The sequence below is a fragment of the Petaurus breviceps genome, unplaced genomic scaffold (genome assembly GCF_028583685.1).
Source record: "Petaurus breviceps papuanus isolate PSGF00001 unplaced genomic scaffold, PetGlider_PUasm1.0 243, whole genome shotgun sequence".
In the NCBI taxonomy this organism is placed as follows: Eukaryota; Metazoa; Chordata; class Mammalia; order Diprotodontia; family Petauridae; genus Petaurus; species Petaurus breviceps.
This window is the reverse complement of record NW_027185931.1, coordinates 241,395-253,230: the sequence shown is the minus strand read 5'-3', so window position 1 is coordinate 253,230 and position 11,836 is coordinate 241,395. Positions and strand designations below refer to the sequence as shown.

General features: G+C 37.6%; 1 protein-coding gene across 1 annotated transcript in view; it reads right to left on the bottom strand.

The window, feature by feature from the left end:
• LOC138167646 (vomeronasal type-2 receptor 26-like) overlaps nucleotides 1-11,836 on the bottom strand; it is a 72,390-nt gene extending 60,554 nt beyond the window's left edge. The window contains exons 1-2 of the mRNA XM_069096580.1: nucleotides 11,586-11,836; nucleotides 7,931-8,222 (exon numbers count right to left, since the gene is read on the bottom strand). Of these exons, the coding sequence (XP_068952681.1) occupies nucleotides 7,931-8,222; nucleotides 11,586-11,836 (543 nt within the window). The remainder of the gene's footprint in view (nucleotides 1-7,930; nucleotides 8,223-11,585) is intronic.

Below are 11,836 nucleotides of genomic sequence, written 5' to 3'. Positions count from 1 at the left end.
AAGAAAGAAAGAAAGAAAGAAAGAAAGAAAGAAAGAAAGAAAGAAAGAAAGAAAGAAAGAGAAAGAAAGAAAAAAGAAAAAAGGAAGGAAGGAATAAAGAAAGAGGGAAAGAGATAGAGAGACAATAGCTTCCTGAAAACTAGAATTTGGCAAGCAGAATTGAACGATATTATTATAAGGCACCAAGAAAAAAAGAAAATAGAAAAATAGAAGCAAATCTGAAACATCTCATTAGAAGAGCAACCTATCTGGAGGAGAGATGGAGGAGAGACAATCTTAGAATTGTTAGACCACCTGAAAGTTGTGATCTAAAAATAATCTGGATACATCAGAAGAAATTATTTAGGAAAGTTTTCCTGAAATTCTAAAAGAAGAGAATAAAGTAGAAACAGGAAAATATTTGTAGTCTGCCCCCTTAAAAATATCCCAAGAAGAAAAAATACAGGAATGTGGTAATCAAGTTTCCAAACTCCCAAATTATGGGAGCAATTTGATAAGCAACAAGAAAAAAAAAACAATTTAACTACTGTGGTGTTGTGGTTAAAATTTCACAAGACCTACCAGCTACTACACTAAAATTGAGTGTTGGAACATTATATTTCAAAGAGCAAAGATTATTATGTCCAATAATAACTTACCATGCAAAGTTGAGTGTATGCTTGAATAAAAAACCAAACATTTAACATGCTAAAAGTCTGTCACATAATTATAACAAAAAGACCAGAACTCAATGGAAAATTTTATATAAAAGATCCAGAAGAAATAAAAGAAGAACTTTAAAGACTAATTATAAGGCCCTCATTAAAGTCAAACTGCTTACTCATTGTATGTAAAAATGTTATGATTATTCTTAAAACTGTCATCATTACTAAGGTAGTTTAAAAAAAGTTTGATGTTGAGTTTTGTATGATAGAATTATTCTAAAAAATGAAATTCAGAAGGAAAGAGTAAAACAAAAGGTGAACTTATCTTATAAAATGGGATTGAAAGAAAAAAAACTAAAAGAGTGAAGTAGGTGGGAGTGAAGGAGTGCTAATGTTGGAAACTCCCTCTCACCCTGGTTGAAAAGGAAACAACAGGTGCATATGGAGAGGTATAGAAGTCTTCTTGGAGAGAGGTGAGAAAACTGAGGGACATGGTGAGAAATGGACTTCTTACAGGGTATATAGATTAAGACTAGGAGGGTAAGAGAGAGGATGATTGTGGAAATATTAGAGGGGCAGATAAAATAAGAAATGGGAAAGGAAGGGGAAAATTTTAAGTAACAGAGATAGGTTAAAAAGAGAGAGGAGGAAAATAGTTAAATTAAGATGGAGGAAAATTTTCAAACAGTAATTATAACACTGAATATGAATAAGATTAGCTCCTGCACAAAATTACAATAGCAGAAAGGATTGAAAATCCTAATTCAATAATATGTTATTTACATGAAATATAATTAAGAATGAGAGATACACACAGAGTTAAAGAGGAGGATTGGAGTAGAATTTATGATGTTTCAACTGAAGCAAAAAAAACATAGGATAGCAATTATGACCTCTCATTAAGTTATGGTGAAAATAGACTTTATTAAAAGAGATAAACATGTAGCTACATTTTGATAAAGATACCATCAACATTGAAGGAATATCAGTCCTAAACCTATATGTGCTGTGGCATTTAAAATTTTTAAAGAAAAGTTAAATGATTTACAGGTAGAGAAAGATAGTAGCACTATAATAATAGGAGACTTGTTCTTTCTCTCCTAGAACCAGATAAATCTAACCAAAAAATAAATAATAAAAATTATAAGAAAGTGAATAGAGTTTTAGATAGTCTAGTTATGATAGATATATGGAGAGAACTGAATGGAAAGAGGATTGATTATACCTTTTTTTCATGGTTTATAACACCTTTACAAAGACTGACAATATATTAGGATGTAAAAAGTTCTAGTTTAAAGAATAAAAGCAGAAATGTAGATATTTTCAAATCATAATTGTGATAAAAATTATATTTAATAAGGGACGCCTAGGAAGCATAGATTGAAAACAAATTAAAATAATGAAAAAAAGATGTAATGCCAGGACATTTAATCGTAAAGATATTAAGCTATATTATGATGTGGTAATTATCAAAATTCTCTGGTATTTACTATTAAATAGAAAATTAAATCAATAGAACAGAGTAGAAATTCAATGTACAGTAGCAAAAATACAAAATAAGCTTGGCTTTGACAAGTGTAAGTACTAAGGTTTTGGAGAAAAAATCCAGTATTTGGAAAACTGGAAAGAAACATGGCAGGAAATGGACATAGATCAATGTCTTAAATCATTTACCAAGATAAAGTCAAAATGATTACATGATCTATATGTAAAGATTGTACGAGAAAATTAGAAGAACGTGAAACATATTACTTATCAGGCTTAAGAATAGGTGGACAAGTTATTTAAAAAAGGAAAGAGAGAAAAATTAGCTGTAAATTGATAATTTCAATTACATGAAATTTAAAATGTTTTGTACAAATAAAATAAATGTAGCCAAGACTAGGAGGATGTGATAGTAATGGCAATTAAAGATTCCCCTGTATTGGCTTGGTTTTCAAATTGATTGTGTTAAAACCCAGAGTTTGTTAATCCCACCTGTGGGATGGGCTTGTTGATGTGAAAAGAAAGTCCTGAACTGGGAGGAGCTGGTGATGTAGATTTGGAGAGACACTGGAGAGAGGCGGAAGATCTTTTTGGAAGCAGCACCTCGTGGAGAGAGAGAGACTAAGAGAATTGCTGGTGGCCACTTTGAATTGCCCTGGACTTTTGAGACCTGCCCCCTGAGCTGCCAAGGACTGAGGAGACATGGCTGTTTTGCTGGTACTTTGTCTGTCTGTTTTGATGTTGTTTTGCCAGATTTGTCCACTGGTGAAAGACTGTCCTTTTGTTGAAGAAGTCCTGGAACCTGGCTGTTCGCTAAGAAGCCCTGAGACTGTCCTGCAGACAGAGAGTGAATACTGTCCACTGGTGAGGGACAGTGCTGTTGTTGCAGGGGTCTGGAGACTGTCCTGCAGACAGAGTGAATACTGTCCACTGGTGAAGGACAGTGCTGTTGTTGCAGGGGTATGGGAACCTTTCTGTTGGTGCAGAAGCCCTGAAGAAGGATTTTCTTGTTGTATGTTTACAGAAATCCTGGGAGAGGGCTTTGCTAATGTGTTCAGGGGTTCTAGGACTGTTCTACAGACAGAGGATGAATTCATGAAGGGACTGGCAATGTATCTTATGGCTTTGCTAAGCCTTGTCTCCCCAGGAACTAAGATTGCTGAGAACTTGCCTCGTGTCAAGATGAAGAAAAGACCTCCATTTGGGTATTAAGTGCTGTGTTTAAACTTGATGTAACTCTGGGGTAGATTCAATTGTGATCCAGGGGTGGGGAACTTTTGACCTTATGTTTGGAAACTAATCTCCATTTGAGAAGAGGGGCTTTGTGGTGGACTTAATTAAGGTATAGCCTAGGGGTGGAGAAGTATTTAGAACAGGGACTTTGTAATTGATTGAATGATTGGAAGGTCCTGGGGTGGGGTAGTCCTTGGAGATTATTTAATCACACTTAGTAAATGCTGTATTTTGAATGATGTCATGTTTTGATCTTCTCTGTTCTTGGTTTGTCACTGAATAAAATAGAGAGCACCTATGCTGGTATTTTGAACCTGGGAAGTTGCCTTCTTTTGGCATTACACTACAGAGGAAAACAAAAAATTGGAAGAATTTTTTTCTATAAAAAGTTTATCAGATAAAGGTCTCACATCTGAAATATATTTTTTTAAAACTTTGTCAAATCCTTAAGAATGAGTCATTACCCAATTAAAAATAGTCAAATGATATGAGCAGCAGTTTTCCATTGAAGAAATCAGGCGATTTATAATCACATGAATAATTCTCTAAATCATTATTGACCATAAATATGCATATAAAAACATATTTGACATTTTTCCCTTACCAGATGGGCTAAAATGATAAGAGGGAGAAGTCATAAATATTGTAGGGGATGTGGAAAATAGGGACACAAATTCAGTGCTGGTGGTAATGTGAAATCATCCAACCATTTTTGGGAGCATTCTGCAAGAATGCCCCAAAAGCTGTTAAAGTACTGATGCGGGCCAGTCAGGTAGCACAGTGAATAAGAGCACCAGACCCAGTGTTGGGATGACCAGGAGGGAAACAGAAAATTCGGAGAATTTTTTCTATAGAAAGTTTATCAGATCAAAGTCTCACATCTAAAATATAGTTTTTAAAACTTTGTCAAATCCTGAAGAACATGAATATGGGAGCAATCTGCAAGTATGCCCCAAAAGCTGTTAAACTACTGATGCAATTTGACCCAGCAATACCATTACTAGGTCTATTTCCAAAGTTGACTAAGGAAAAAGTAAAAGAACCTATATGTTCTAAGATGTTTGTGACAGCTCTCTTTGTGATAGCAAAGCACTGGAATTGCGGGGATGCCCACTAACTGGAGAATGGCTGAACAATTTGTTATATATGATTTTGATGGAATACAACTGTGCTACATGAAATGATGAACTTAATGATTTTAGAAATATAAGGAAAGATGCACAAAATACCTGAGGAGCAAGGCAGAGGGTTGGAGAAAAAGAAGAAAACAAGGAATCTCCCTGATAATTTTGTTATATAATTGAAAAGAATAGCAAGCTGTGCATAGTAGATTTGTAGTTTCATGTGCAATAAGCTTTTTATCGTACTACATTTTGGAAATTTTCGTTTTATGTAATAAACTAATAACAAAATTAAAAATCTATTTAGGGATTAAACAAATTAAACTTAAAGAATGAGTGGGTTAAAGAACAATTCATGGATTCAATAAGGAGAGACCACTAAATATGTAACATATGTCTAAGATTCTTATTAATAATTTGGTAGCTCATAAGAAAGATTGGGGAAAACCTGAGCATGATATGAATTGTAAAGTAAAGCCATTTAGGAACAGCTAAAAAAGAGTAATTATTGTGTACAAATGAGGCAGAAGAGGAAGAATCTCTACAGAGGAATTAGATGGTAGAGGAGGATTGGTAGTTCTGCTGATGGGATGCTTGCAACCCAATTCCAAGGTCACATTTCTCTCTAGCTTCAAAACAGTATCCCTGACAGTTTTCTTCCTAGCCCAAGGACACTATGCCTAGCAATAACTCATGAATGGGTCCCAGTAAAACAAACTCTCTTGGGGTGGCCAGGTAGCACAGCGAGTAAGAGCAACGTCTCCAGTGTCAGGATGACCTGGGAATCGAATCTGGGCTCAGATACTTAGCACCACACCCAGAAATAACTGGCCATGTAACCTTGAGCAAGTTACTTAACCACAATTGCTTTAAAAAAACTCTCTTTACCCATCACAAGAACAAGTTGACTTTTGAAGAAATTCTCTTATAAAAAACAAGACTATCTTGTAACCACACAATTATTGTGTATTGATTCCCGAAGTTGTCATATACAACCCAGATGTCAAGCTATTGACATCAACTCTCAAAGCTATCTCGCTACAGATGTAACAGACCAAAAAATGTACCCCTGAGACACCCATTCCCCTGGTTTCCAGTAGTGAATGACACCAGTGACAAGGAAGCTTTAGTATCATTCCTGCTAAATGGTAAGCTCCTTAAGGAGTTCTGCCCACCATATTGGCATTACATAAACCCTTGCCACCTTAAAGAATCCTTGAGTTCATGAATTCATGCCAGTCAATTCTGTCCAGCACTCTGGTCTTTGGGGGGGGGTCCCTGAACCCCTTAAACTGCCTCACTAATACCTGAATGAGATTGTATGAAGAAACTCACAGAGATATTATAAATTCTGAAACCCCAAGTCAAGGACAATATATTATGAGCTATAAGAAAAAAAGTGTCCATATTAGATATATATTACATAAATATTTACATGTTTGCAATTAGAATCACAGAAGACCTAGCATTGGCAACACTAAAAGATCACAGGTCTTAGAACATTATATACTGAAGGTCAAAAGAACTGGGCCTCCCGACTAAAATATCATGGTAAACAAAGCTTCAAATAATTCTGAATGAAAAAAAAAATAAAAATTGTCCAACTGTCAGACTTATAGGACTCTTTAAAAAAAATCCCTGAACTCATACCAATCACCAATTCTAAGGGACTAAATAAGAATAGAATGTTTATCTCTTATGTAAATGCAAATGAAATTGCAAAACCTATGGCTAAGATTGCTACTAGTAATTAGGTAGCTTATAAGAAAGACTGGGGTAGACCTGAGTATGATATGACTTCAAAAATAAAACCTTTAAAGAACAGCGAAATTAGTAATTATCTTATACAAATGAGGTGCAAAAGGAAGAAACAATACAGAGAAATTATATGGGGGAGGGTGGATGTTAGTTCTGGAAACCTACTTTCTTTGGGAATGCATTTAAAAGAGAAAAATACATATACATCTGGAAGAGCCAAACGTCTTCTAATAAGAAATTAAAATCTAAGGGTGATAGGGAGGAAGGAGAAGGTAAAGGTGCAATCTTTAAAGGGGAAGGTGAGGAAAAAGGTCAAAAGGTGGTTATAGAAAGGTCTTTAGACTTAGGGGAATGGGAGGATAAGGGAGGGAATTTTAGAGGGGGAACAGAACAGGTCAAAGAGGTGTATAAAAGACTATTTACATTTAGGGGAACAGGAGGATAAAGGAGATATTGCTAGAGTGGGGTTAGGTTAAGTAATGGGAGGGCAATGTAGCAAGTAGAAGTACAGGAGTTAAGAGAGATAGGAAAAAGATCCCACTCCAAATATTACCTTCCCCCCACCTCCCACTCGCCTGCCCACCCCTGCACCAACCCTGCCACACGTGGACTTAGCAGGCTGCTGCTGCTTCTGCTGCTGCCGCTGCTGCAACTGTGCACTCTGGAGATGGCTTCTCTCCTTTTTTAATTCAACAAACTTTTGCGTGTCTACCATGTGTGTGACACTGAGGTCAGAAAGGCAAAAATCACACTGTCCCTCTCCTCAAGGAACATAAAATCCAGTAGGGGATAACACAAGTATGCACATACCTATTACTTATGGCATAGTACTGGGATCAGAGTCTGGAAAACCAGGGTTCAAATGTCGTCTCAGATCCTTACTAGCTGTGTGACCCTGGGCAAGTCATTACCCTCGGTTTGCCTCTGTTTTCTCATCGGTAAAATAAGGAGGTTGGCCTCGATGATCTCCAAGGAGCCTTACAGTTCTACATCTAGGATCCCACATTAACATGAGTTAAAGGCATTAACAGAGAGAAGACAAACAGGAGGAAGGAGGAAAAAAGAATAAAGCAAAAAGTGAACAGCAGACAACAAGAGAAAACCTACAAACAAGAAAAGAAAAAGTGGACAGCTTTCAACATAACATACAGTATTTAATATATAGTCTTTCTTTAAATGATGTTATTGCTATTTATCCTAAATGCTCTTTTGTGTTCTGTGCAAATGAAATGTTTTTTTCTTTTATATTTAAGTTTTATATTCAAGTTAATAATGTTTCTTTTTCTTTTCTTATTATATAAATAAGTTTTAGTATGTGTTTAAAATAAAAATAAAAAAGGAAAAAAGAACAAATCATAGACACAAAAATAATTTTATTAACGATGATGCTAATACTGACACAACATATCAAACCCTGAGAAATGCAGAAAAATAGTGATTAGAGAAAAATTGATGTCTCTAAATGCTTACATCAATAAAATGGGGGAAATCAGTCGAAGAGTTTGCCTATGCAATTAAAAATACTAGAAAAAGAATAAACTAAAAATCCCCAACTAATCACAAAATTGGAAATCTTAAACTTTCCTTGTATACAATCTGGATATAAGTCAGTCAGAGGTCCTTCCATTCTCTCCCAAGTTGGAATGATCTGATAAAGGTTTAGAGGGCAGCAGGTAAAATATCACCCACCTGTGGGATCTTGTAGAGCTCCAGCAGGGTCCCCGTCTGGATAGACAGAGCAGATGTGGCTCCTCCAATGATAGCCACAGATTTGTGCTGCCCTCTGCAGCTGAAGTTAGGGACTAGCCAATTCTCTCCTGTCAACCACCTCAGGGAGCTCTCCAAGGTCCTCTCATCACTGTGGTAGGCATTGTAGAGCTGGAAACCCAGAGAAATGTTGGCCAACAGAACAGGGTCCCTGTTTATCTCCTCCACAGCAAACCTTATGCTTAAGGCTTGTTGGTAGTTTTTGTGGAGCCACCTGAGAGGGAGAGAATCAGAAGCCACTAAAAAAAAACTGAAGACAAAATGCATTTCATTACAAAAGCTCTCTCAGTTATGTGATGGTCAAAACAAACATTTCAGCTCTTTTTGTTATTATAACAACAGCGACAATAATAGTAAGTAACATTTATATGTTCCAGGAACTGTATTCAGCAACTTACAATGATTATCCCATTTAATCCATGTAAGAATCCTGGGAAATATGTACTACTATTATCCACATTTCAGAAGTGGAAAACTGAGGTAACAAAGGCTAATTGATATGTCCAACATCAGCCAACCAATCAGTGAAACTGGATTTATATGCAAAGTGTGGTACTAGACACGAGGAACAAAAAAGAAAGACTGAAAAAGATCCTGGAGACTGTCTGAATGAATAGATTTATGGGCTTGGGCTGCTGAAATAAAATGTAGCCTTGGATCCTGGGCAAGTCACTTAAATGTCCTTCTACCCCAGTTTCCTCATTTACAAAATTAGGGACAATAATCACTCCAGGAGCACATAGAAAGTGTATAAGGGAGCAGGTAGCTAGGTGGGCCAGTGGAGAGAGCTACTGGCCATGTGTTAGGAAACTTGAATTGGAATGCAGTCACAAACCATTATTAGCTGTGTGATACCTGCATGCCATTTCACCTCTGTTTCTCTTGGTTTCCTCCTCTTTAGAATAGACATAATAATAGCACCCCTCTGGCAGGGTAGTTGTGAGAGTCAAATGAGGTAATAACTGTGAAGCATGGAAGAGGACGAGGAAGCACTTTGTGGTGCTTTGTAGGCACCATGAGCAGAGGGCTCTCTGACCAGGTGAACAATTTATGAGTCTCCTGATCATCATCTCTGGGAAGAGGAGACAGCAGGAATTGGGAACAGAGGGAGAAATGGGAATCCTACCAAATCTGCACATACAGCATGTGCAGTAAAACCTTCCCACCGTGTCTTCATTTCAAGGCCAAAGCCTTCTCCAGACCCCCATTACTTCTCCCCACTGCCTTCTCTTTGCTATTAAAGTGTAGAAGAGCTGAAAGCCAAAGTCACCTGAAACACTGCTGCTCCTAAGCAAAGAGCTCTTCTATTCCTGTCAATATTCTCTAAAATAATTATACTCTGGAAATTTTTCTCTGTCAGTTCCCAGTTTAAGGACAACAGAGAAGTTTTCTGGGAGGCAGCAGCTGAGAAAAGAATCCCTCATTCTGTCCCTTCCCACCTGTGTTTCCATCCAAACTGATTTTACCTGCAAGAAGCATGAGAAGTTACCTGCCAGATCTCTGAGCATTTGAGAAACCAGTGCATTTTCCATGGCTTTTAAAAATCAGCTGTCACCCAGGCTTCAGGCACAACCATCACAGAGTCTTTCTTGTCTTTCTCCACAGCCAGGGCCCTCCACACCTGGTAATCATTTTGTACCCATTCAGATCATATTTACATACGAAAATATTCTCCTCTCCATTCTAATGTAAGAATGTCAATGACAGGGAGGATCTCATTCTTAGCCTTGTAACCCCAGAGTGTAGCACAGGACCTGGCACAAGAAGGTGCTTAATAAATGCCAGCTGAATAGTGGATTTCTTTCTAGGTCACTCACATTCTCTGCCATTAGGATGAGGTACTGAACAATAAGCTGTTTTGTCTCCATCCAGGACCCTGGCTCACAAGGTTGTTGGTCAAAGACAACATAGAGATGAGAAGGGAATTCAATTCACAGCAGAACCTTGGTCTAAACTGCATAGAGACTAGGAATGTTTCCCCCTCTAAAGCAAACCATCACCAGTCCTCTCAAGTGAAGCATTACAAAAGAGGAGAAAATGGCACTAAACATCTTGAACCATTAAAGGAATAGAAATGAAAAAGTATATAAGAGCCAGCATTCAGACAGTGATTTGAGGTTTTCAAAGGCCTTCTATGTGTGATCTGATTTGATTCCCACTAGAACCCTGGGAAGGAGCCACCCAGAGGTTGAGTGTTTTGCCCCACTTCACAAAACTAGTAAATGTCTCAGTTTTTAATTCAGATCTTTTTGACTCAAACAGATTTTATTTCCTTATGTAGAACTATTAAAGGAGATATAATTAGGGGGAGTGGGGACAGAAAGTGAAATAGAGAAATGTAAAGGAACCTCAATAGTGAGAAAAAGACAGAGATGTGCAGGCAGATAGAAATCCAGGGAATAGTAAGAATGGCCATGGACAAAGACTATTTGTATTTTTCCTTCATCTGTCTTCCATTACTCTACCTTACAATCTTGTACCACTCTTTAACTCTTCATCCACCTTACAGTAAAGGAGATTGTGAAATATTGTGAAGGAGAAAACTCTGTGCACGCACATGTGTGTGTGTGTGCCTCTGTGTGTGTGCATGTGGGTAAATCTGGAACCCATTGCCTCCATTACAACTCCATTGTAAACATCTGTTTGTGATGTGCAGACTCACAGATGTTTACATCTGAGGCTGTGTTGTAAAACATAGCATTCCTGCTGTATTTACTCCCCAGTGTGAAACAGGAGTAGAGCCCAGACAAAATTCTCGTCTTGGCCTGGCCATGAGAACAATGATCCCATAGTCTAAGAAATTCTAGAACTTATGTCCAATTCCAATTTTTCTCCTGCTTTGAACTCAGCATAACCTGACTAAACAAACAAACACTAAAGCCTCACACATCAGTGAAGGGGAAATAAAACATTTCATATCTCCAAGTGTGACCGTCATTTCATCATCAGTACTTTATATCGCTAAAAATTCCTGTCTACTTTATCTGGTTTCCAAACCTACCTCTGATATCCCAAGAAATGCAACACTAATGATCTCCCAGTTTCCAAGTGGAACCTACCAGTCATGTTAGGGTTCTCTAGTCTGGGGCATGGATTTGTAGTGTCAGTATGATCACTGAGGGTCAGAATGAGGGATGTGGATGAATAAATTACAGTGAATGCTACTAACTCTCTATGTCTGGAGCTTCTCAAGGGCAATACCCCCAAGGAAGTAAGAAGTTCAGGAGAGAAATGCAGAGATACAGAGGCAGAGCTGAGGGCAAAAGATATATAGAGACAGAGATAGAAACAAACCAGATAGCAAAAGAAACAGAAACAGAAGAGACAGTGATATAAATGGAAAAACAGAAAGATAGAGACAGACAAATAGAACATTCTCTATCTTCAGTTTTGTAAGACAATCAGAGAGATTAAAATTGATTGGTGAATACTAACTTCATTTGCAGAGCGGAGGGAGAATTGAAGTATCAGTGGGCATAACAACAAGGACTTTCCTGTTGGCCCTTCCTTTAAAAAAGAATGCTTTGAAAAAATCAACTCAGTTAAAATGAATACTTTCACATAGAGAAGTACTTACTGATAACTCCTGCAGTCCTTGTTGGGCAGACTTGTAAAAACTTCTGCTCTTGTAAAACTACTTGCTCTCACTGAATACAGAGGGAGAAAGCTTCCAATCACCACGTCCCCATCTCTGCTGAGGCTGGGGCTGATTTTGGAAAAGCAGAGGGGCTTCTCACTCCTGCACACTGAAGCAGGAAGCTGCAGGAGCAGTGACAAGACCAAAGAAGAAAGCACCCAAAAAGTGTCTCTCTGAATGAGAAGCAGCAT